This window comes from Xyrauchen texanus, chromosome 37 (genome assembly GCF_025860055.1).
Source record: "Xyrauchen texanus isolate HMW12.3.18 chromosome 37, RBS_HiC_50CHRs, whole genome shotgun sequence".
Classification (NCBI taxonomy): domain Eukaryota; kingdom Metazoa; phylum Chordata; class Actinopteri; order Cypriniformes; family Catostomidae; genus Xyrauchen; species Xyrauchen texanus.
The window spans coordinates 2616162-2643668 of NC_068312.1; the positions used below are offsets into that span (position 1 = coordinate 2616162).

The window sequence follows — 27507 nt, forward strand, 5'->3', positions numbered from 1 at the left end:
GAATATTTTATTTGCACATGCGTGTGGATCTGAAATGTGATTGGTCAACCTGTGCTGTCATTTGTCAATTTCATCCAATGGTCTTAGAGAGTTGACTCTCCGTTCTGGATATTCAAGGTAAGACAGGCATACTTTGAGTTGGGGGAAAAAGCAGGGAAACTCTTGCCAGATACATAAAACAGAGAAGTTTTTTTTTTTTCCACCATTCTGTGAAGTCTTCTGGAGGCAATATATTTACTTCTGCCACAAATATTAATAAAGCCTTTAAAGAGTTCCATTTGGATCTTTATAGTTACATGTCTATGTCTACCGTTAAGGCTATTAGCAACTATTTAGAGCCATTAAAACTCCCTAAATTAATGAGTGATCAAAAAGACTTTCTTGACTCAGATATTACTTTGGAGGAGCTTGTTGGGGTAATTAAAGGCTTGCCAACAGATAAGGCCAGATGGTTTTGCCACAGAATTTTTTAGATCTTATGTCACAGAACTGACTCCACTTATATTAGAAGTTTACACAGAGTCATTAAAGAAAGGTGAACTACCGCCAACCATGGAACAAGCCCTGATCAGTCTCATTCTTAAAAAAGATAAAGACCAAAATGTTATCGTCCAATTTCGCTGATCCAGTTAGATGTAAAAATGTTGTCTAATATTCTGGCTAATTTATGAAGTGGAGTAATTACATCTCTTATACAGATCAAGTGGGATTTATACATGGTCGTAGCTCTTCTGTTAATATTACACGTTTCATAAATAAATTTATAAGTAAAGAATGATCCGACCCCAATCGCTGCCTTCTCACTTGAAGCCGAGAAGGCGTTTGAGACTACCTTTTTAAGATTTTGGAAATGTACAGTTTGTTATAAAAATTAACTGTATCCCCAAATTAAATTATCTACAGCAGTCTCTACCTCTAGAAGTTGCTCTTTTTTGTTTTAAATAGTTTGATAGAATACCTACAACATATTTTATTTGGAATGGTAAACAACCTCAGTTGCATTTCAGTAAGTTACATAGAACAATAGACAAAAGAGGTTTAGACCTCCCCAAAATGTGTTTTATTACTATGCTTCTAGTCTTAGACACCTGGCCCATTGGTCTCTTCCACCTGAGAGAGCCCCTCCCTGGTACAACATTGAACAAGCAGTCCTTGCCCCAATCTCACCATTGCAAAGTCTTTCTATTTATTACATCCCTATGTGATGTTGGTGTGTTGTTTCTTTTGGAGTGTTTTTATTTCTCCCCTCGCTCAGTTTTCCTCTCGGTTTCTGTCTTTCTCAGGTTTAACGTGCTGGTTGGTTTTTCCTACTGCCAATCATCCGAATTGATGACGTCACCGTGAGGCCTACATCTGCCCATAACCGGAAGCCCGCGAAGATATAAAAGGGCACTCCAATGCCAACACCGGGAAGTCGCTCCACATTCGGATTAGTTTTTTCGTATGCTTGGATCACTTCTCTTGATATCTTGTTTGATTGTTAGTTTGACTGTGATTTTGACTTTGTAAACTCTTCATTCATTCACGTCTCTTAATTATTGGACTATATTGTTGTGCTTGTACTGATTGGAGGTAAAAAGAATAGGCAAGTTATGTTCAGTCACGTGATATACATTATGCACAATTAGAAAATGTTGCTGTCTAAACACACCAGGTAAGGGGCAAGTACCAAATGTATTGCAAAATTGTAAATGAACCCTGTTTATATATTTCACTACTGTTTTCCACCTCCCAGTGTGTAAATGGTGTTTTTTGTGCTTCAGGTGGGTACATTTAGTAAGAAGCCATATAATAAATAGAGTAATGTATATGCAGCTGGTCATAATGGCAAAATAGCCCTCTCTAGGGTGATACAAGTGCAAAAAAGGCCAGCTGACTGTAAATCATCCCATACTTAAAATATCCTTCACATCACAGAAGCAAATTAGTTTCAGTGAGAATCGAGCATAAAAGCAAGAAAAGAGCAAGACACACATGTTTTATTCTCCAGCGTAAATGTCTGCAGTTCCTTTGTAATTTAGTAACAGCAAAACCTCCTTAAAAATCATGTTTGCTCTGCACACTAATTACACAACATGCCGAAACAAGCCGCAGGATGAAAAAGAAAGATGGCTTTGATCTGCATTAACCTGCACTGACATGACTCAGAAATGTGGCAAAACCTAAATGGCGCCTACCCATCATCACTGAACATTTGAAGTTCGCTTGAGGGCCACAGTGTTAGGAAGTAGTTAACTAGAAGTAGCGACACTACATAACTGTATTTTCAGTAGCATGACAGTAGTTCAGCTAACAGTGTAGCTTTTTCAGTATCGAGCTTCATTTTCCAACAAGAAGTGCTGTAGTGTCACAAAATGTGTCACATTAAATTGTGGACGCAGCAATAGGAGTCGACAAAATATTTAGTGTACTGCTGCCGTTTATCACTATACTGCCATTCAGATTTCTAGCAAGCACATAGTCTCAGCTGCTCTTTTATGGTGTCTGAAATTATTTGTTGGTTGATCAATAACAATGCCCAGGGGTCACGGCTGAGTGATGGTCAGGTTACCATAACAGCCATAAATGTGCAGAGCTGTCTGAAAGTGCTGCTGGCTGAACACTGCTTGTCCAGCTTGAGTGTGTACTTACATGCGCACACACACACACGCACACTCTTTCAAAAGCTTGCCGTTGTGAGATGGCTGGCACACATTGCACGGCCATGTCCATGGAGATCTTGACTTTCCGGCAGATGGCTGAGCTGACAGCTCTTTGTGTTAAAAGGGGGCGGAGCTTTACACTAATTTAAGCAGTCCAACTGTCAGCCAATCAAACACAGCACTGACAATACACAACACAAGACTGAAGCATTTTAAAATGTTTAATGTTATCAGTCCATGTTTCTGTGTGTATATATATATATATATATATATATATATATATATATATATATATATACATATATATATACACATACACACACACACACACACACACACACACACACACACACACACACACACACACACACACAGGCGGCCAAAAGTTTGGTATATTGTACAGATTTTGCTCTTATGGAATGTTGGTAAATTGGTACTTTTATTCACCAAAGTGGCATTCAACTGATCACAATGTAAAGTTAGGACATTATTAACATGAAAAATTGCTATTTGATTTTTTTTTTTCACCCCACACTTCCTGTAGCACTTGTCATAGATGTGTCTGTCTTGTCGGGCACTTCTCACGCACCTTACAGTCTAGCTGATCCCACAAAAACTCAATGGGGTTAAGATTCATAACACTCTTTTACAATTATATATTGTCCAATGTCTGTGTTTCTTTGCCCACTTGAACCTTTTCTTTTTGTTTTTCTGTTTCAAAAGTGTTTTTTTCTTTGCAATTCTTCCCATAAGGCCTGCACCCCTGAGTCTTCTCTTTACTGTTGTACATGAAACTGGTGTTGAGCGGGTAGAATTCAATGAAGCTGTCAGCGGAGGACATGTGAGGCGTCTATTTCTCAAACTAGAGACTCTGATGTACTTATCCTCTTGTTTAGTTGTACATCTTCCACATCTCTTTCTGTTCTTGTTAGAGCCAGGTGTCCTTTGTCACCTTTGAATGAAATCTTCAGTTTTTTGGCAATTTCAAGCATTGTATAGTCTTCATTCCTCGTAACAATGATTGACTGACAAGTTTCTAGAGAAAGCTGTTTCTTTTTTGCACAACTAATCACCGAAATGGTAGCAAAAGATTTGCTGCCCATTCGTTTCGTCTAAGGGTTTAAAGATTTGATGTATTACGTTGAGCCCCAGTATAATGTCCCATCGTGCAAAACAGTCACGGGAAGAACAGATGCTCTATATGAAAAGACTGCTTCTTCACTGAAAGACAGACTGTCAAAGAAAGTGAAGATGGCAATCACTACGGACGCATGGACCTCGCTGACCACTGAATCCTATATAACTCTAACCATTATATTGCTGAATGGGATATACATAGTTCAGTGTTAGAGACACGCAGTTTCGGCGAATGACACAAGGCTGTGAACATAGCCAACAACCTAAATGATGCAACAGTGGCTGTCAAGCTCAGAGATAGTAATTGCATGTGTTCATGAGAACACTAGTAACATGGTTTTGGCGAATGGAGGTCTTTGGGAATCAGTGCCCTGCTTCGCACACACCCTGCAGCTAGCCATCAACGAAGGCTTCAGCGTGCTTCTTTTAAAAGTGTGATAGCTGCCAGCAGCCGGTTGGTGGCACATTTTCACCACAGCACAGTGGCTGCAACGGCACTTCGCCAGAAACAACTACAGCAGAAAGTACCTGAACACAAACGTATCCAGCTCTGTCGCACGTGGTGGAATTCTGTTCCAGCGGAGCACGTTTTTGTGAATAGACTCCGCACACGCCTCTCACCTGTGCACGTAGACCAACTCCTCTTTTTGAACAAAAATATGTAGGCTGTAGCCTATGTTTAATTTTCATCAGTCGTGGTAAATATACAGGATGTTTTTGTTTTGAGTTTTATAAATCATTCCATCTCTGTTTTATTTACCATTAGCAGTCGTTTAGTTAAACTGGTTAAACATGTTTTCTTTAGCTTTGAAAATAAAAACTAAAGCTGTTCGTTTTTGTTGCAAAAGCACAGTTGAAATATGCTGCTGAAGTAGTATTAAAGACAAGGTTTTATTTAAAATTACAGTTGAATAAAGTAGCCTAAAAGCAATCCTGTGTGTTCATTTTTAAATCACATCTGATAATAAAAACACAGAGACAAATAATATAAAATAAATTAGAAGACTATCTAAAATAATATATAATGAAACAAATGCATCGGCTCTACTTTTACTTACAATAACGAATGCAGAATTAAGGTTTAGTATTACAGAAATAGACTATATTCGGACACTTTTTTTGTCATAGTTTTTATCTTGTGATGAAAATATCCTGTAAATTTTATTCATAATTCATCAATAATTATCATGTGGTGTTCAGTAATTTAAGTCAGTTTTACTCTGAGTAAAGAGTTGTAATTTTAACCAATATATAGGCGATGTCAGCAATCACTTGATAAAGTAGATGAAAATACTGGAATGTAATCAGAAATATCCATAACATTATGAGAACACTATAGAATGTTGTGAATTATTTTTGCTTTGCGTGCCCGTGTTTAGAAGCGCGCTGTTAGAAGAGCACATCCACAACGGGAGTTACACTCTCTGGCTGTAGCACGTAACTGCATTTGCATCCTTTTTGTGCAGATACAAGTTGTAATGTTACGTTTATGTTGTGTATCTAGGATATCTGATTAATCTCATAGGATGCATCATAGAAGGGGCTTCAGTTTACTGGTGTTCATTTACACTTCAGCTTCACCTCATGCAGCTATTCTATTTCAGATGTTTCTTTTTCGATAACATTGATGCAGCATAAGCAGTGTTATTTTTATAGTCATATGTCCCTGTTTTCATATACATGTTTTCATGTCATATTTATTTGTCAACATTAATTTTCGTAACGATCTTAAAATATTTTCATTATCTCCATGACAGGCACATCCAGCCCCCCGCAAACGCCCCACGAGTACTCGTTTTTTGAGACCCATCAATGATCGAAATAAGAAATTGACAAAAATTCCCATCTCTAGTTAGATCCTCAGCTCATTTTCTGTTTCTGTCAATTGCCTTTGGAAATGTGGAGAACTTTGTGTTCAGTAAACTCTCTCTCTCTTAAACTTCAACTTGACCCCTGGTCATCATTGTAGCATATTGGTCTCTTTACTGGGTGTAACTGCATTTCCAATAATAGTGTATAGTGAAGACAAAACACATTGTCCACACAGAAGGACGGGTGGTTGCACAAGGTTTAAATTCAGTAGCAAAAATTACTATATTTTTGGTAAGTCTGATTCATTTCCAAGAATTATTGCTCAAAAATGTTCTCCATGTGAATGAAAATTATTCAATATTTTCCTACAAATGGCTGTTTGATTGAAATTATGCTTAAAAAAATCTTTATAAATCATTAGAGAGCAAATGCACAAATATTGATAAGTGACCTGCTCCGTCATTTTGAGCTACTTTGACCCAGAATCAAATTTTGAGATTTATACTCTAGATTAAATAAGGAATAGAAACCCCAAAACAGTCAAAAATAATGTTTTTGGCCAATGTAAAAAATGGCCCATTGCGACTTCGTGTGACGCATGTGAGGTTTGTTGAGGTGCACTGACCACCCAGCTGAGGCGGCTCGTAAAAACATGAAGTGACATATCCTTGCTACAATGGTAAGAAAACATGTATTTAAATGACTGAATTTACGTACTAGTCAGGGGGCATTATTAACTTTGTTAAACGTATGCTTCTTAATATAATTAAACACACTAAATTAACATGATAAATGTTCTAGCATATATATATATATATATATATATATATATATATATATATATATATATATATATATAGCGAGAGAGAGAGAGAGAGAGAGAGAGAATTTCAATATAAATATTAAATTTACCTGCAGCAGTTGTTGTTTTAGTTTCTGTATCTCAGAGATGTTGAGTTCACTCAGTAGATTGTCCACAAGGCTGGAGGAGGGGTGGAACAGCTCTCCTTTTTTGGGCGTGGAAACGCGGTTGTCATCGCCATTGGTGATCTTGTCAAAAGTGTTCTCGTAGCCGTGGATGGGTTCATCATTGTTAGGCTCGACTGACGTGTCATCACTAAACTTCAATCCATCGAGGGAGATACTCAAAGGACTGTGGTACATCGAGTCCCCGATTCTCATATACTGAGACAACTCCTTCCTCAAAGCGGCCTATATTAACAAGAAAACATATTGAGCGATTAAACGTGAGTGTGGCATTTACAGGTGCATTTGTTGACTGGTATACACTTACTGAAGCTTATGAACTTGTACTATGGGGTTTGTATGCATTATTGTTGCTCAATTAACATACACATTACACTGTTTTTTAAGTTGAGCCCAGAGTTTTTATGTTTCAAATAGTTCAATACATGAGAGTGAGTACCAAGTCACAATCAGCAGCTCACAAGTAAACCTGCTTGATAACACTGACCACAGCAGAGGATTTGATGTCCGACAGTGATTGAAATGTACTGTTAAAGGCAGTGGATATGTACACAAAGCAAAGCCACAGAAGAATAAAAATACTGTACGTTCTTCTTTGAGAAGGTGCCAACTGTTACACTCTGCCAGCAAGCTCAAATGCTTCAGAAACGTTGTGTCTCAAGCAGATGCAAATGTACTCTTGCCTTCTGCTCTCTCTCAGTCTTGATGGTCTCAAGTGCTTCTCCGAGTTGTCTCTCGGCGATCTCCTTCAGGCGGATGGCGTCTTCCAACTGACTGTTCAGAAACTGGGTGTCTTCCTCCAGACGACGAATTTCATGCTTCAGACCCTCAAACTCCACCTAAAACACACAATGCAACTAATCAATCAGTTCTGATCACCGGATAGTTACATATTTAATTAGGGTGACATCCACTTCCAAAAGGTTACCATAGTTTACCAACAGTTTTTGTATTAATGCCATAGTAACAACAAAATTAACCATTGTTACTTATCATAAGGGTTAAACAAATAGTGTGACATTAAATTAAACATACATTTATACAATATACATTTGAAGACAGAAGTTTACATACACCTTAGCCAAATAGATTTAAACTCTGATGGACACAGTCAACTTATTATTGTAATATGTTTAGTAATAATCATAATTATTATTAATAAATAATAACATTTCATTATACAAAATTAACTTTAAATGGCTCTGGCTGTTATTATGGTGGATCACTCCAGAAGGACTTTTGTGTGTTTGTTTGTAGGCTAGTTCACAGTAAAATCTAGAGCACAGGCATCTCAAGACATGTTTTTCTAACTACTTTTCACACTACGTTAAACTTGACACAGCGACCTAAAAACATTGTTACATGATGCGATGCTCCAACAGCGTCCATCTGATGCAGGTGTACATTGACCCGTCTTTAGAAAAGCACTTACAGTAAACATTGACCAATTCACATGTAAACGGATTGCTGTGAACTTGGTGAAGACTGGCTTATGTTCAATAATATGCTAATAAACTATACATTGGATTCTAAAGCAATTTTTAGCTTTGTCTTATCAATGCTTTACTCGACTGCCAATATAATATAATGCATTTACATTTTTCAGAATTATTATTTTTTATAATATATTTTATTTATAATTATTTAAATATAACTGTTTAAAACGATTTAATCATTATATATTGAATTATTGTAATTCGAGGGGCTTTCTAAGCAAATATTTATAAATGCAATTAATTGCGATACATTTCATTAATCAGTATACCATGTAATTCATTAAATAAATAAAAAATATCAATTAACAGCTCTAATTTACTTAATAAGCACATTGTTTTTTGTATGTTTTTCATAGGCACACAATATCGGATTTGGATCAGGATCATCTGACCTAAACCGATCCAATACCTGGCCGATCATCGGCTCCGCTACTGACGTTTTTAGATGGATTGGGTTTCGGTCAGACGAGCCCGGTCCAAATCAGATACTGTGTGTTAGTCATGGTCATTACCATCAAGCTAAAAAACACTCGGACGGGACTGCGCAGATTGATGCTCAAATAACAGCACAGAGTTGTTAAATCCATCAATGAAAAATCCAGAGACTCATTGGATTCTTTCAATATGATGCTGAAGCAGCTGGCTGTTACCTGGCTCTGTTTCAGGACAGACACATGTTTCTGCAGGGTGATGTTCTCCTCCTCCAGTTCACTGTAGTCCTGCAGCAGTCGAGATTCACGGAACTTGAACTCTTTGATGTCATCACGCAGACGTGACCTCTGCAGCTCCACCATCTGACTGTTCTGTAAGATACAGACACAAAACACCCGCTCAATGTGTGTTCAACGGACATGATCACCAGGAAATCATGACAGACATGGTGGCAACAGTCATAGTGTCACACACAGACATAAAGAAGTTGTTACAACATACAGGGCTGCAGACTTAATGACAGCATTTTGGAACCATTTGTTCTGCCGGCGTGACTACGGAGATGGCCAACTCTCTTAGATTACACGCTACCACTTTTCTGTTACGTATGAGAAACGTCAAGCGCTCTGAGAGTCTAATATGCTAAGATCCCAAATAACTGGTACTTATTGGCTTGTGCAATCCATCAAATTGTTTTGAGTTTTAAAACAGATTTAAGTGTTTTAATAAGTTTCAGTGTGTTTGAACAACTTTTGGAAAAAGCTTAAAAACGGTAGGGTGGATGGAGAGCGTTTCAAAAACAAAAAAGTCAATTTTCAAATGTATCCTGATTACGAATCTGAAGTTCAAGAGAGACTGCACTGGAGAGAACCGGCACTTGCTGTTCATTTCACGGGAGCCAGTCACACTTGTTTGGCATTCTGGTGCATACCGGCTTGCCCACTTCAATCCAGAACTGGGTAGAAATATCAATTAAAATATTTTGCCAGTAATGCCTGTATAAAACATTGAAATATGACATCATTTGGCATAAATTGTTGGTAGGCTTTTTTTTTACCTTAGACTTACACTGATCAGCCACAACATTAAAACCACCTGCCTAATATTGTGCAGGCTCCACTTGAGCTGCCAAAACAGCGCCAACCTGCATCTCGGAATAGCATGGTTATCTGAGTGGTTATCTGAGTTAACGTAGACTTTGTTGGTTTGAACCAGTCTGACCATTCTATGTTGACCTCTGTAAGGCAGGGTGCCAATGTGTTTGCATTCAAAGGCAAAGAGCAAATGTATGATCTTTGAGCAACTCTTCCTGAGGCACCACACCCCATTGAGTGAAGACTGCAAATTCACACCTCATTGTTGCCCTTCTACTTCTGTCCCATTCTCTCCTCTCTCTCCCCCTCACCCATTCCCCTTCAGCTCAGAATCACCTAAGATCTGTATGTAACAAAAGTCTATATCTGATGTATACAAATAATGTAACTAGAGTAACATGTTTGGAATCATTTAAAATGTCTCAGTGCGTCTGGTATAGTGCTCTTATTCCCAGGTTTGTAAAACTTAATGACAACAAAGTTATAAGGTCTTTGCCAAATACTGTATAATTCTGGAGGTCTGTCCCCATCCCTGCTTGTATGTTAATGAGGTATGTCCCCAGGACTTCCAAACCTAACCACCCCCAAAATTCCCTTGTTCATGGTTTGGATATTTAAGGAGATGTGACACATTGTTCATGGTTCTCTGTAGTCAGACGAGCCCACACAGTTTACTGTGTGTAATTTATATCAGGTGATTGCAATTTGACTGTGGCAGCGGGGGCGTGGTCAAGCGCCCGTCCGGGAGAGAAAAGCGGTAAGGGCGCTTACACCTGAGCTAAATTATGTCTAACACCTGTCTCTAATTTCAGTGAGCACGGGGAGAGCGGCATAAAAGTGGGCCTCCAGGGGAGGAAGATGACAGACTAACCCAGTGCGCTGTTATTGTGTTGTGTGTGTAAAGATATAGTGTAAAGAGCAACGTGAATTAAAAAAGCTTACCTTGTGGGGAAGACGTGTTTCCTGTCGTCCTTCATGTGAAGAGTGTTACACTGGTGCCGAAACCCGGTAATTTAAAGGAAACAACATTTCCAAGCATGGAAAGTGGTCGCCCCATAGAGTCCTCCCAGCTGGCAGAAGTCCTCCAGTCCCTCGCAACGCTGCATCAAGGTCACCAGCAATCCCTGCTTGAGCTCCGGCAGGACCAAGATCGCCGATTTTTCGAAATCATGCGGGCTCAGGCAGAGGACCGGCTCGCCATCCGGAGCCTCCTCAGCCAGGAGGCCGCGTCGGCCACAACCGCGACCCCGGACACCCGCGCTACGCTGCCCCCCCATGCTTCAGAATATGGGGGCAGCAGATGATCCTAAGGCCTTCCTCTATTTGTTCGAGCGCTCAGCAGAAATCTGGGGCTGGCCCCTCGAACAGTGGGCAGCCCGCCTGATTCCCCTCCTGTCCGGGGAAGCTCAACTTGCGGCACAGCAGCTGCCGGCGACGAACCTCCTGGCCTACGCCGATCTGAAGAGGTCTATTCTGCAGCGGGTCGGTCGGAGCCCGGAAGAGAATCGCCAGCTCTTCCGGGGCATGAAATTAGAAATGTCCGATCGGCCGTTCGCGTTCGCTCAACGGCTCCGGGACGCCTGTCGGAGGTGGCTGCTCGCGGGGGACCGCGACGTCGAGGGAGTAATCGACCAGGTGGTACTGGAACAGTTCGTTCAATGGCTGCCTCGGAAGACGACGGGGTGGGTCCAGTGCCATCGCCTGGCGTCGCTGGAGGAAGCTGTTCGACTGGCGGAGGACCACTTGGCGGCGATCCCGAGGGCAGACTAGCCTTCTTCTCTCTCTCTCTCCCCTTCCCTTGTGTCTGCCCCTGCCCTCTCCCCCTCCCCTATGTTCTCTCCCTCTGTTCTCTCCCCAGGGCCGGCTCCTGCCCCGCGCAGGCGTGGAGGGTTCCAGAGAGCAACTTCCCGGCCTTGGGAGAATGTACCCTCCCATTCCCCGTCATTCAGCCACTCTCCTCCTCAGGTGGGGGCGCCCGCCAGCACAAGTGCGGCCGCAACGCCTGGGCCGGCCTGTTGGAGGTGAGGAGACCCGGACCACTTCCGGGATCAGTGTCCGCTGATGGAGGTGGGGACGGTGGTGCGGGTCTCCGACGTCCCGCAGGCTACCCCCTAGGGCTGGAGCATACCGGATTCCGGTAAGGATCAGGGGGGGTATTTACCAAGCTTTGCTGGATACCGGCTGCAATCAGACCACCATCCACCAACGCTTGGTTCAACCCGGGGCTTTGGGTTTAGCTAAACTGGTGAGGTGTGTGCATGGGGATGTTCACCAGTATCCCATGGTAAATTCAGGGGAAGAAACCATTCGGCCTGATTGGCCGAATTTTAAAGATATTTTAGAGGGTATTTGTGCGGATGGGTTCTGCATAAAGAGGTGTGCAGTGTGCGATGCTTTGGCAGGGGAGGCGGAGCCGGGGCCGTCCTCGGCTGCTCGGAATGACGAGGGAAGGGGCGAGGTGGCCACCCCTACTCTCAGGGAATTCCCTGAGGGGAACTTCCCTCTAGAGCAGTCGCAGGACGAAACCCTTAAACATGCTCTTGACCAAGTGAGAGTAATTGATGGTCAACAGCTCCGGCCGGGCATCGCCATTGCATACCTATATTTTGCCATGATTATAGATAGGTTATATAGAGTGACGCAGGACGCTCAAACAAAGGAGGAAGTGACACAATTATTGATCCCACGGAGCCGCCGGGAAATGGTTTTCCAGGCGGCTCACTATAATCCTATGGCCGGTCACCTAGGGGAACGGAAAAAACTTCTCCGTCTAATAGCCCGTTTCTATTGGCCGGGCATTGGCGGTGACATCCACAGGTGGTGTGCGGCGTGCCGTGAATGTCAGCTGGTAAACCCACCGGCCACCCCAAAAGCGCCATTGCGCCCTCTACCATTAATCGAGGTCCCCTTCGAAAGAATTGGGATGGACCTCGTCGGGCCATTAGAACGGTCAGCACACGGACATCGCTTCGTGTTAGTCCTAGTGGACTACGCGACGTGATATCCGGAAGCAGTGCCTCTGAGCAACATCTCCGCACGTAGTGTTGCAGGGGCACTCTTCAAGATAATCTCCCGGGTGGGGATTCCGAAAGAAATCCTCACCGATCAAGGCACGACTTTTATGTCACGGACACTTCGCGAACTTTACGAGCTCTTGGGCATTAAATCGATTCGCACTAGCGTTTACCATCCGCAGACTGATGGCCTAGTGGAACGGTTTAATAAAACGCTCAAGAACATGATTCGTAAATTCGTACACGATGACGCTAGAAATTGGGATAAGTGGCTAGACCCCCTGTTGTTTGCAGTACGAGAGGTCCCACAAGCCTCCACAGGGTTCTCCCCGTTTGAGCTGCTGTACGGGCGACGCCCACGCGGTGTCCTTGACGTCATCCGCGAAGCTTGGGAGGAGGGACCTTCTAATAGCAAAAATGAAATTCAGTTCATTCTCGATCTTAGAGCAAACTCCACACACTGGGGCGACTAAAACAGGAGAATTTGCTCCAAGCTCAAGAACGCCAACGCCGGCTGTATGACAGGGGTGCTCGGCTACGGGAATTTGCACCGGGAGATAAGGTACTCGTATTACTCCCAACATCGAGCTCTAAATTACTCGCCAAGTGGCAAGGACCCTTTGAGGTCACACGACGAGTGGGGGATCTCGATTATGAAGTTAAACGTACCGATAGAGGGGGCGCACACCAAATTTATCACCTCAACCTGATGAAATTGTGGAGGGAGGAGGCGGCCTCTGTGACGTTGGCCACGGTAGTTCCGGAGAGGGCGGAGCTCGGACCGGAGGTAAACAAAAACTGTAATCTTAACACTCCGGTTGCTTGTGGAGACCACCTCTCACTGCGTCAACTCACAGAGGTTCCCGAAATACAAAAGGAATTTGCGGATGTGTTTTCCCCTCTACCGGGTCGTACAAACATCATACACCACATTGAGACCGAGCCGGGCGCGGTGGTACGTTGTCGCCCATATCCTTACCCGAACATAAGAAGAAAATAGTACGGGAGGAATTAGATGCGATGCTTGATATGGGCGTAATAGAGGAATCCCACAGTGATTGGTCCAGCCCGGTTGTTCTTGTTCCCAAGAGTGATGGGTCTGTTCGATTCTGTGTGGATTACAGAAAAGTCAACACGGTGTCTAAATTTGACGTGTACCCAATGCCCCGTGTTGATGAACTGCTCGATCAGTTAGGTACTGCTCGATTTTATTCGACCTTGGATTTAACAAAGGGTTATTGGCAGATCCCCTTGACACCAATGTCCCGTGAGAAAACAGCCTTCACTACGCCGTTTGGATTACACCAATTTGTGACGCTTCCTTTCGGTTTGTTTGGAGCACCAGCCACGTTTCAGCGTCTTATGGATCGGATCCTCAGACCTCACACCGCGTACGCCGCTGCCTATTTAGATGATATAATCATTTATAGCAATGACTGGCAGCGGCACATGCAACATCTGAGGGCCGTCCTGAGATCGCTGCGGCGGGCGGGGCTCACAGCAAATCCTAAGAAGTGCGCAATTGGGCATGTGGAGGTACGGTATCTGGGGTTCCACTTCGGTCATGGCCAGGTGCGTCCCCAAATTGACAAAACCGCGGCGATTGCGACTTGCCCTAGACCCAAGACCAAAAAGGGGGTGAGGCAGTTCCTGGGGCTGGCTGGCTATTATAGGAGGTTTGTGCCTAATTATTCGGATGTCACCAGCCCGCTGACTGACCTCACTAAAAAGGGGGCTCCAGATCCGGTCCAATGGTCAGAGCAATGCCAACAGGACATTCTTAGGTTTTGATAAAATGTCTAACTTTGACTTATCACTGTCTAATTGGAATTGATGAATTGATTATGTTACCTGGTCAATAAATTGTCAACATTTGATTTTATTCTGACTGACTCTGACATTATGTTTCCCAAACAGATTAAACGATTCGTATGTTACCGCAAGTCTGCGTCAGATTAGTGACGACTAATATTTGGCATAGATTCAAGTGTACTTGGTTTGCAAAGACAAAAATGGAATTTCTGTTTAGAACAGCAAACGCTGCTTGACCAATCTAAATTCGGGTGTGTCTTACCTCTGTTTTAATCTGATGTTTCTCCAGATAAGTGTACGTGGGAAACCACGCATGGCCAATCCAAAGCTATTACAAGTTATGTTGGTCAACTTACATATGTAATAGTGGCCGTGACCTCTACTGAAGAAAACGTTAAGTTACATTCAAGTGTATGCAATTCCATGGGGCTATACTGAAGTATCTTTGATTGTGTGAACTGGAACGTGACCGATCTCAGGCATATAGCAATTACCTCTGTTTGATGATCCAATACTGGCCGCTTGTGATCGTGAGACCCGCGGTGTAGAGAAAAACACGCGAGGACCTCAAAGCGACATAGTTTCTTAATCTAAACGGGTAAAGTATAATTAAAGGAGTTAAAAGAATAATCAAACATTCGCTCACTTTTAATGATGCTCAGATATCATTAAAACCTTTTTCATTTATGGAGTCAGATGAAATAACGAGGTAATACATAAGAGAAAATGTATTTCATTTAATCTTGTTGTGTTGCGTAACAAGAAAGACAGTAACGCGCAGAGACCTTCACCCGTATTATTGGAGACCACCATTGGACCGATAAATGGGCTTACACCTCTCACATCAGCAAGACATTTCCATCCACAGAACTGCCGCTCACTGGATGTTTTTTTGATTTTGGCACCATTCTGAGTAAATTCTAGAGACTGTTGTGTGTGAAAATCCCAGAAATACTCAAACCAGCCCGTCGGACACCAACAATCATGCCACGGTCAAAATCACTGAGATCCAATTTTTTTCCCATTCTGATGGTTGATGTGAATATTAACTGAAGCTCCTGACCCGTATCTGCACGATATTATGTACTGCGCTGCTGCCACACGAATGGCTGATTAGATAATAGCATGGATGATTTATGGTTTCAGACAGGCTCAAAATGCTATTCCGAGATGCAGGTTGGCGCTGTTTGGCGGTAAAAGGGGGACCTACACAAAATTAGGCAGGTGGTTTTAATGTTGTAGCTGATCGGTGTATAAGTTGTATGACCATCAGTATGTTATCAGTTATGATATTGAGTTCTAAAATAACCAGTTTATTCATTAGAAATAATTTAATATCATATTAATGCATATCATCAATGGATGTTCAATGTATTCTCCGTTCTAAAAGTCTCTGTTTTGCTGCAATGACATCATGATGCACAGTGCAAATGAAATCATTACCTGCCATTCATTCGCTCTCATCCATACCGGAACAGCGATGAAAAGCCTTATACGTTTTTTAGCCTTAAAAACATTTGGTGTATATAAATCACATTTTTACACATGTAACTGTTGTTAATATCAATAAATGTACACTTGTGTCCCGACTCAAAATCAATGCTTTGCTGTCAAATGTGCATTTAATTACAGCAAATATGCAATATTATTGGTAATTGCACTTATTTGTGCAACACAATAATAATATCACTATTATTTGAAACTAATATTGTTTTCACAGATGCAACCGAATCAGTTAATGTACTTAACTAGAGGCTTGATTTTAGTACACCTCCCTATTTATTCCCCCATCTCTACAGCTCTGCTTCATGCCAAAATACATCACATAATATCAACTGTGGTTCATTATCCTCTCTTGAGGATTGCTTCACTAATCTCTCTCTCACACACACACACACACACACACACACACACACACCCGAGACAACAGATGGGGCTGGAGGGTTGGGTGGAGGTAGTTTCACCCCACCAAACACAAGATTTACACTCATCCAAACCCACACCACAGCAACAGTTATTTCTCACGGCAGGCTGAATGTGACAATGACTGAAACACTCACTCGACACACACATGATAATGAATTCAGATGTGTCCTGGGAACATTTCAAGAGTGCCTGCCAATTTAATGCTGCTATTCGATGTATGTGTGTGTGTGTGTGAGGGGAAAGACACTGTGTGTATCAGCAATATTAAGGTTTATTTTTTTTAGGGTGATATTCCTTTCTGCATAACAAGCAAATCCCTTCAACCCAGCTTAACCCAGTCTGGATTTAAGATCTTACTGCAGAAAAAGAGAGAATGGAACAAGGGAATGAGGAAAACATGAAGAAGTGCAAGGGCAAACCCCTCAATAGAAAACACAACAAAATGTTCTGAATTTATTGAACTTTTCTTATCAATCACCCTTTTCACGACTGATCATTGCTGTCACTTCCGAATACACCTATAACACGTACACAATAAAGTTTACTCTTTTTCTTCTGGGAAATGGAGCAAAAACATTGATGACATCGTCCTGCACTCATTAGCGTATATTAGGATTTGTGTAATGAAATGCCCCCCACCAGACGTGATGTGATTTTTCACTTATGATTCACATGTGTTCATCTCCAGCATCACATCATGACCCAGACAGACGCGTTCAGTCGTACAGCTGCTTTTGTACGGACCTCTCTCAGCTCCTGAGTGATGGTGGACAGGCGCTCGTTCTCTGATTGGGTGTTGGTCAGGATGTTCCGTGCCTGCCGCAGTTCTGCCAGCAGCTCCTGCATGCGCTGCTCGTAATACGCCTCCTTACACGCCGACTCCTGGATGAGTGATTCCTCTCGGCTCTCGCCATCCGCCGCCACCTTCCTGTGGTTGGAGTGAGCCTGTCCAAACGCCTGAGTGAAACAGAGAGAAGAGAGAAACGTTAGAGTGAAGGTAGTGATCTGGAGAAGAGGTTCTCATATTTCAGGCCGGGGACCAAAAATGTTCCGTTCGCAGACAGTAGGAAAAAAACAATGCTGAATGCACATAAAATGCAACTAACCTTTTTGGTACAGCATTAAGATCACAAAATAATTAGGCTTCTAAGATTTTAAAAGGGAGAAGAAAATGTTTCCCACATTTTCTTTTGTTGATGTCCAAACCAAACCTAACTCATCCGATCAAACTCTACTGTCTTCTGGTCCAAACCAAAACTAATCTGGTCTGTCACTTGTGTAGCGTCTGGAGGAATCAATGGACTAATCATTCTGAATAACAAAGAACCCACTGTTAAAACTCCCCTAATCACTGAAATAGTGCCAACTAGTCTCCACAGCACAATGCGCTATTGACAAAGAGACACTCCAGCTATTGACAAGCCCCTTTCCCATGTGACTCGCCTCACACCGCGTGAGAAAAGCCATGTGAGACTTTGAATGTAAAAATGTGTGTGTGTGTGTGTGTGTGTCTTTCAGTTAAAACCTAGAAATGTTTATTCTTAAGGAAATATGCATAATCCCTGTACGTTGTGTATTTCTGATGATAGATCAAAACTAGTTGAAATTTGTTTAGTTGTGTAGTAAAACTCTGAGGCCGTATATTTAATAGCCTAAGAGTGTATATCCACTTTTAAGTGTACCAAATACATTGTTCTTGGTATCAAATTAAACCTTACGATTTGTCCTAGCTGAATATGAATATAAGATCACCTTAGAATTGTATTCTGCTATGTTTTAACATCTTTTGAGTTATTCAAGCCAAAGCCGGACCCGGTCATGCAAATGAGCCTTGACGGGACAAAGGGACATCTCATGCCCAAAATAAGGGAGACTTTCAAAGGAATGTGCAGAGATTGCTGATTCTCACTTAATTCTTACTGAGAAGGAGAAATGAACCCTTTTTAATCCTATATATTCTATATATAGATCTATGTGATAAATGTATTGACATGTATCTAATGTTCCATCTCATGATTTCCCTTTATGTGGTTTGGTCTATGTTTTCTTGCAAACTCTAATGGGTTAATGTTTCAGACTTTGCATACTATGGTTAACCGAAATCATATGTGTGGCACATTTGGTCTCTATAACTTGGTATTTTGAAGATCGAAATGACTGTGTACATGATATGTCGATAACAACAACATATTAGTATTACAAGAATATCTCCTAGTTTCTTCATTGGCTACCACACCTCCAGGGTGCACACCAAGGAGCACCCTTAGAACAAAGAGCAATAAACCAAATTCCCGCCTGGAACTTCCACCCTTCTTATTGGTCGAGCCAATGAGAGGTGGGACACGTTTTCTAAGAATATAAACTGCATCCACTCTGACTCTTCGTACTCTTATCTCTTCCTTCTTCTTGGCTGCTCCCAACTCCCAACTTACTTCATCTCTCCTCCCTTCCCCTTGGACTCCCCCCGGCACCCCTCTCTCTTCTCTTCTGCTGAACATTGCCTTCAACTCTCTCTTCAAGTGAGTCTCAACTCCACGCTCTGGAAACACCGAACCGAAATCCTCCGTCTCAAGAACGCCACGAGGACACGACATACACGCGGTCTTGCTCAGCCACACTAAGGTCCATTTTGCAAGTATTATTTCATCTGAAATCCAAACGCGTTAAAGAGTGTAATTCCATTTGCTGGCTCTTAAAGGGTTAATTGTTGTAATAAGTTGGCTATCCTTATAATAATCCATCTATTTTCCTTATTGCTTTTACTGTGTTTAACTTGCATATTTTATGTTTATTCTATGTTAAATGTTTGTTTGTTGAGTTCGTGATATATCCTAGTTCTTTGTATTAAACCCAATTATACGCTTGATTGTCTCTGTGTGTTGGTCATAGAACAAAGCCACTTTAATGTGCGATCTAAAGCTACGAGCTGATATTATCAAAGTAAGTTAACGTGCTTTGATGAGTAGGCTTATAACTAAGAATAAACCTTCAAGAGAATTGATCAGGAATATTTAGCAAAGCAGTTCGCGGGACAAACTGACTGATTGCGGTAGCCTACGGGTCAATTCCATTAAGGTGTTATTAAAATTAATATAGCCTGTCTGCATATAAAGTATATTCCTAATTAATTATAATTCGTTGTGTTTAATTATCTATATACATTTGAAGCAGACTCTTGGACTATATAAGCCCTTTTTGGGGCGTTTTTGTATGTACTGGTATCCGGGTCAACCCGTATGATTAATCATTGATTACGATCATTGAAATTAATTGTACATTCCCCAAACCTGACCTGGATACTCTACACTTGGCTAGTCAAATTAAACAGATGCAAACATGGACAGGTTGCGTGACATGTCCTTATCAATCCAACCAAAATTGAGTGCGTTTACATACACGTTCTTACAACGATTATGCATAATAAACAGTCAATGCGTGTGTTCATATAAACACAATAAAATGTGTTCCGTTTTTAAGTGTAAGGTCATAAACAGCGTAAGAACCGATTTACACGGGTAGTTTTTTGCCCATTGCAGTGATTTCAAGTTGCATGTAAACACATTAACTGCCGTTCTTATCGACTTATCCAATGTGCGCATATGTTGTGCACATGCCTCTTCAAATTTTGACATCAAAAGCTGAAGAATAACGCAATAATTAAAAATGTCATGTAAATGTGGATTTCTTGTTCATCAGATTTTTCAAATAAGCTGATTTTCAGGAGTAATCTGCATATTGGTGTGCATGTAAACACTGTCTCCTGTTGAGAACCACTGGACTAGAGTGTGCCAAACGTTGTGTGTCCCAGTGGATCTGAGGCTGCTAAAAGCCGTTATATACACGAGTCTTGGTTCACTGGCAGGTCACCCCACAGAGCCATTCTGTTTCAACACAGAAAACAGTCGAAGTGAAAAAGACGCAGGAAGAATGAGACGACAAACCTCTATGACCTCCATAATCCCTCTACAATAGTTACTGCAGGGGTTTTCAAAATGGGGTCCGGGGACCACCAGGGGGCCATAAGGTGAGAAAGAGCATTTTTCACAATAATTATAAATATTTAAAAGAAAATATTTTAGATTATATTATTCATTTAAATGTTTCACTTCGAGTTTATATGTCTTACATTTCTCCAGCATAACAAAGATACATTGTCAACTTGATAAGAAGTGCGTATATATTTTTCAGATCATTTTTTTATAATTTCTTTGGCTTTAGTGATGATTCTGTATAATATAATATACAGTATAATATAACAGAGCATAAAATAATATAATAGAAAAGACAATGACTTTGAGAGATGTTAAAAGGAGCTGTGTTTGTATCAGTAGCTTGGTTGCCATCCACATACTCGATGCACATTTTTGAATATCACATAAAAACTGCTGTATGGAAACAGCTACTGTTCTGAGTAGATATGAGATAAATCTGAAGTCCAGCATGTGTCTGTGCATTTATCTGAAAATCATTTAAACTGCTGTCTGAAGGCGTGTAGTGTGTGCAATGATTATTTATTGAACAAGTCCTGTCAAATTTAATGCAACAAGCACGTGTTTCAGCCATGAGCTGTTAATATTCACATGGAGCAACAGCTCTCCAAACAGGAAAAGGAAAAAAATTTAAACATCCTCGTGTTTTGGCTCACTCGCTCCGTATGTATCTCACATTTGTATAATGCATCCTGCGGGTCTGTTATCACAATCTCAGGCACGTCCTCACCATCATCATCACTTTGAAAATGCATTTGCGCTGCTCTGTCCATCGCACTGTATCCATCTTTCATTTCCAATGGCCAGTCATTTGTGACCGGGAACACAACAAGTGTAACAAAGCGAAATAAAACCTATACAATGGTCCGTATTTATTTTGTATTTTCACATACCATATGTGAACAAAGGCAAGGAATTTTATTCCAACTGGGATAAGAAAAAAAAAAAATGATCAGAACACAACATAAGAGTTAAGGATGTAATTAAAAACAAATCTGCTGAATGTGTCTTTCAGTGATTAAGAAAACTGCCAACAAGTGTCCTACACAGCAGGCAGGTCATCTGTGATTGTGGGAGGTTTACAGACTGTTTGTTTCAGAGCTAACAGCTGTTCAGACATAGGTGTGGACATTCTAGAGTTTGTCAATAGTGCCACCACAGTTGTAAAGAGTATGTACTTGGGGTCAACGTGAAAATGTGCTTACATTTTATTATCAAGACAACTTGAGTGAAAAGCTTAAAACTACAAAACCTGATGATGCATCCTGTGTCCTCAATGGAAAAAAGGAAATCTGACCATTCTTGCAGTCATTTATTACATTTAATAAAAAACACACAGTGGCTTCAACTTCTATTTTCATTCCTATTTTACGGCAGTTTCCCCAGAAGTGGCGATTTTGTTCTTTTAAACTCATGGGATGATAATGCAGCACTGTATGATAATCTGTTTTGCGCAACTACTATTTTTCACATACAGCGCATTCGTAACTTGGATGTAAACATGACTAATGTCACAAATTTTCTTATATTTGATTAGTGACCTAGAAGTAGTGCAGAATCCTTATTATTTCATCTGAAAAAGTTTTTTTGGTTGAAAGATTTGAAATCGTGTTGTCTCAGACTTTTGGACCCCACTCTATGTGAAGTCACACACAACGTATACTATCATAAAAATAAAAGCTTTGAATAATAATGTATTCACTTTTAGGATTGAAATATTATAGATTAAATTATTTCAATTTCATGTTGGTTGAACCATCGGACAAGTAAAACGCAAACCTAAAATAAAACAACATACCAAATATTCAAGCGTTTCTTCATATGTGCTGCCTCCTAATATCCATAGTTCCCTGCTATAGTATGCCAGAAACAGTGTACCAATGGAGCAGTGCGTCTGAGGCCTCAGTATTCATAAAACAGTGAGCTAGAAATACCCGGATGACCTACTATATTTGGTGAGATCGACTGGAAACTTAACGATCCCATAAACCCTCGGTAGCTGAGCACACTTCACTTACAAAACACTGGACGATGATTTGGACAGAAGCCCAACCAAACGTTTGCACGTGAGCAAACAAAATGGTCTAGCTGACAAACATAGACACATGCATGGTGTGAGGAGCACTTGTTGTTTAAGCCAGGGTCAGGAGGCAGGTTACTAAAGGTCGTGACCTCTGTGTTGGACCACAATGCAGTGGAATGCAGCACAGACACAGGAATGGGTGGAAATGAATCATCCCCAGTTACTAATAGCTGCGAGTGTTGAATTGTCCTGTTCATACAACAGCTTACAGTGGCAGCTTGAATACCAAACTGGTCTCATAGAATCAACTTGCTATTAAGGATGTGCAAGACTAGTCCACTAAAAGGTGCTTAAATTACTGTCATGATATTGTTACATGTAAATATAATTAATAATAAAATAAAAAAAAGAGGATGTCTGTAGCCAGTGTATACAAAGCTTCTTTTCAGCTCAGGCCACACATGCTTCCCTCTCTCAAAGTGTTTTCGCAAGACGAGCAGCTAAGGAAATCACTTCGGTGGTGCGGGATGCAGATTTTTGAAACTTTGACTTGCAAGACACTATGGATGTTTTCACATTTGAGCGTGCTTGTTAGGTATTTTCACGCCAAGCAGACTTTTTCAAGTGCAGGATTATCGCCTCAGGTGCGTCAGGCCAGTCTTTCACCGGACTACAGATAGGGCGATTATATTGTTTTTACAGATTAACCAGTGCTGATAGTTGCTTTTTGGATCTATCAATTATTTGCAAAAAATCTATGGTGATAGTTGCCATTAGGTTTAATCTAGTGAAAGTAGGCTTTAAACAGGTTAATTTGGTAAATACTATATTAAATATAGAGGATATTAACAGCCAAATCTCCATTCAAAACAAGTAAATCTATTCTGGGGTCTTGTTTACAGTTAAAAGTCCCACTTTATGCACCAAATCTTCATTTGTTTCAGGTCATTATTGAGATTTTTATTGAACAACAAACTGCTGGGTTTTTATTCATTTTGGACTCTTGTACCCTCAATGTCTGTGCCCATCATATTAAGGAAGGACTTCTTTTTTTACATTCTAGAAATAATATTGCATTGGTGCCCCAGACCACCTTTTCAAGAGGACTCAGATGGGGTTTGCGGGTGCGCACCCAAATTCAGAAAACAGTGTTCACACCACCAAAACGAACTGAACTTTGACGGTTTCAATTATCTGCTAATCATACCTTATACCACATTTAATCATTTATTAATCAAATGAATTGCAATTAATCACACATTTCAATATTTGCTATCGATAAAGATAATTAAATATAAATAATACATAAGATTTAAATGTATCACATTATTGTGGCAAAAGAGTAAAGCATTGATTAGGCGCAAAAAAATGGCTTTAGAAATTACCGTAAATTCCGGACTATTGAGCGCACCTGAATATAAGCCGCACCCACTGAATTTTTAAAAAATTATTATTTTGAACATAAATAAGCCGCACATGTCTATAAGCCGCAGGTGCCTACCGGTACATTGAAACAAATGAAGTTTTAAACTTTTTCCTCGTAGTCGGGAGGGAGCTGCTGACACAGACTCGTCCGTACCCTAATAGACAGGCCTTTATGTCTCATAAATCTGAGACACCACGATTCATTGCGGTGGCGATTGTTTTGGCTTTCACTTGGATCTGCACAGTTGAAACACCTCGGCTGTCTGCTCTCTGTGTGTTGACCCAGTCTTCGAGCACATTTTCTAGTTCGGGCCATCTGCTTTTCTTCCCTCTGAAAGCTTTAGTCGTCTTTTTGCACTGAGTCAATTCCTCACGCTGCTGTTTCCAACGTCTTATCATCGACTGATTAAGACCAAGCTCCCGTGCAGCAGCTCTATTTCCTTTTCCAACAGCCAGATCAATCGCCTTCAACTTGAAAGCTGCATCATATGCATTTCTCCGTGTCTTTGACATGATGAGGGTGACAAAATGACTACCGTAATCAGAATGATTTCATCTAAACAGTAAACAAAAAAGTTGTTTGACCTTAACCCGTTCGGCAATTTCATTGGTCTATTGATAGCTTCATGCCGCCTAAAAACTGAGCACGTCACAGAATTATTATTTTTTTTAAATAAAATTTGAAAGAGGGAAAAATCCATATATTAGCCGCGTCATTGTTTAAGCCGCAAGGTTCAAAGCGTGGGAAAAAAGTTGCGGTTTATAGTCCTGATATTACGGTAATATATTGTTTTTTATTCTCATATCATTGAACATGCCTACAGTCCATTTTGGAATAGAGTTATTCATCTATCCTGTTCACACAGGACGTGCTCTTGCATTCCATCTGTGCTATTTTTATTATTGGTCTTTATATATTTAATGAATTTCTTCCTACTTTTTGTTAATTGCTGCACTTAAGTCACTGCAACTCCAGCAGATGTAGAGGGAGGCTTCTCGGTTCCCAGCTTCCCAAGGTGAGTGGACTTGGTAAGGCTATGAAAATGGTTTAATTAATTGAAACTATGTTATCATCAGATGGTGGGTCTGTACAACACCAGCTTTAAGCTCTTACGCATAAACTGAACATAGCCTGTGACAATACTAAAAAGCTGCTGTGATGGTGTTTGTTACAGGAGATTCTGTTCTCCAAGCAAAAACATGGATGCTAACTATGGAGGCCAGCGTCATCACCCAGCCGCAGGAGCTAACAGATTTTTCATCAGCATTAGCTGTCCTGTGTGGCTGCAACTATGTATTCAATGTGCAGTACCAGGAAGAGGCGGCCAGTACACTGGAGTTTATTCAGAGGTTCGTACATCATTAAATACTTCAAAAGCAGCATAACACCAATTGTTAAATGACAGTGTGACAACAAATTGCACAGAATTTATATTCCTAATTTGGGTTTGGGTTAGGTTCAATCCGCTTTGATATACATTTTATTGATCAAATATAACATAAATCCTGTGTAAGCACTTTGAAAGCAATGAAAAAAAACTGTGGTCAAATTCCTTGTATGTGTACAAATACTTTACCATTACATTTGATTCTCATTTTGATATTAACCATCAATGTAGATGAGGGATGTGAAGTGTATGGTGGGAAAATGGACAGGGATTTTGTTGTAAAGCCAACCTTTCAAGGCTGAAAAGGGCAGCTCTGTGGTAAGCATTGTTGCCTTGAAGTAAGAACATCCTGCATATGCATGTGCTGGCCAGCTAGGGCCATTCTTTGAGTTTCCTCCCATTGCTATACTTTTTTCCCACATGTATGTTAGGTTAATTAGTGAGTCTATAAATCTTTTTTTATATTTGTTTTCCAAAATGAGGGTTGCAGCATAAGGTAACCCAAAATATATTTTGTTGTAATGCATGGAGCTTCAGTGATTTGAATGTCATGGATCATCAACTAATTATGCACTTTACCTGTAGGTATTCAATATATTGATTTTATTGGAACCAAAGTGCAAACATTACAGAGTTATGACAGTTGGAGAAACACTGGTTTAATGTATTTTTTCTATATTCTATATAGAATAATCTATTTGGTATACACTTCAACAGGTTTGCTCTTAACAATTATTGTTTTACAACAGTAACCATTATGGTTACTTAATATGATAAACCATGTTTTTTGTAGTAAAATCATATGTGACGAGGAGGGTGTGGCCGGGCCGTGCTGGAGCACAGCCGGCGCTGAATCATCTGACCAGAGGTAGAGCGAGACAAAAGGGCAGCTGGAGGCGCTGGTTCGAGAGAGACGCACGTGTTGCATGTGTTTATTTCAAGTTGATTTAAGTTTTGAGTTCTCTTACGAGAGGTTCTCTCGTATTGCGTAAGCTAGCTTACGCTACGGAAAGATTAATCTTTTCTGAGATATTGAAGCCAAAAAATTATCCTTAATTTTTGTATCCATTATCAGCGCAGTCGCGGCGGCTGCAGACCTTGGCGGGCTAGCTAGCGAGCTCATAGGTTGCTCTGCGGCAACTGCTGCAGCCTATAGACGAGCTTGGCGAACTCGCATCCAATGAGAAGCGTCCAGCGCTCACTGCAACAAAGCCCGCCAAAATGGGCGTGACTTGAGTGCATATAAGCGTGGTTCAGTAGGCTGGAACCCTGATTTTCATCTCTTCAGCGAAGCTCTTCGCATCTCTGAACTGGAAGCGGCGTCGCCGTTCGAGGGGCATCAAGCAAGCGTGGACAGCGCTCGAAGAAGCCGGCCGTCTTCGCCACCTTCAGCCGTCCTGCGAGCTACGCCATCGGCGGCGTATCCTTTTAAAGCAAGCTAGTTCTTATGAACTTCACAAAAATACTGGCGTCTTTTTAAAGATGCCTCGCTCCAGCGCCCCTCTCAGCACCGGAGACCGCCGCGTCATCTGCGCTCTCTGCCTGGGACTGGGGCATGCAGAGCTCCCCATCGCTGAAGGCGGATCACGATCTCTGCGAGGAGCTTCGATGTCGACCCTGCGGGCTCGACTTCGAGCGCTCAGGACGAAGCCGCGCGCGCCTTCCATTCAGCAGCGCAGTAAAGCGCCCGCTCTCAAAGGCTGCGGAACCAGTGGTAGAAGCGATTGCCTCGCCGGAGCCCCTCCCTCGAGCATCGCCTTCACCCTCCCGCCCACTCGGGGCCAGCGCAGTTGCCGCCCGGCGGCTGCTCTGCTGCCATCTCGGACGGAAGCGGAGGATAAGGGCTGTTCCATCATGGCTCGGACAGCGAGGTGGTCAGGCTCACACGCCTCCTCCTCGGCCCAGGAATCCAGCAGGACCAGCGCCGGGTCGAAGGGGAACTAGCGCCTCCTCACACAGGTTGTCGACCGCCTCGGGCTCAGTGGTCACTGCCCCTGAACAGGCTCCCAACAGACTCCAAGCCGCACCTTTGCCCGCCCTCCGCGAGATGGCGGTCTAAGCTGGTGCTCCCGTCTAAGGCCTGCAGAACTACTTCCGCCTGTGTTGGCAGCGCCTATACCGCCGCCCGGCCAAGCCGCATCTGCTCTGCATTCCATGGCCGTCTTACAGACAGAGGCTGTTTCAGATCTGACTAGCCGACTTGGGAGAAGCTGAGCGCACTCGCGCCGCTCTCTCTGTCCGGTCTCTTCGGTTCCGCGGTGAGTGGCATTGTTGACCGTTTCTCGAAGCCCAAGCCATGAATCTCTTTCTGCCTCGTCGGCTAAGCTCCT

The 27507-nt window shown here is 41.7% G+C and overlaps 1 protein-coding gene across 3 annotated transcripts in view; it reads right to left on the reverse strand.

The window, feature by feature from the left end:
- Positions 1-27507, reverse strand: part of LOC127630671 (protein bicaudal D homolog 2-like) — a 61669-nt gene that overhangs the window by 21545 nt on the left and 12617 nt on the right. For all 3 annotated transcript variants that reach the window (XR_007968892.1, XM_052108314.1, XM_052108315.1), the window contains exons 2-5: positions 17097-17309; positions 8725-8877; positions 7262-7417; positions 6504-6803 (exon numbers count right to left, since the gene is read on the reverse strand). Coding sequence is in view for 2 of the 3 variants with exons in the window: in XM_052108314.1 (XP_051964274.1) it covers positions 6504-6803; positions 7262-7417; positions 8725-8877; positions 17097-17309 (822 nt within the window). In the remaining variant the exon portion in view is untranslated. The remainder of the gene's footprint in view (positions 1-6503; positions 6804-7261; positions 7418-8724; positions 8878-17096; positions 17310-27507) is intronic.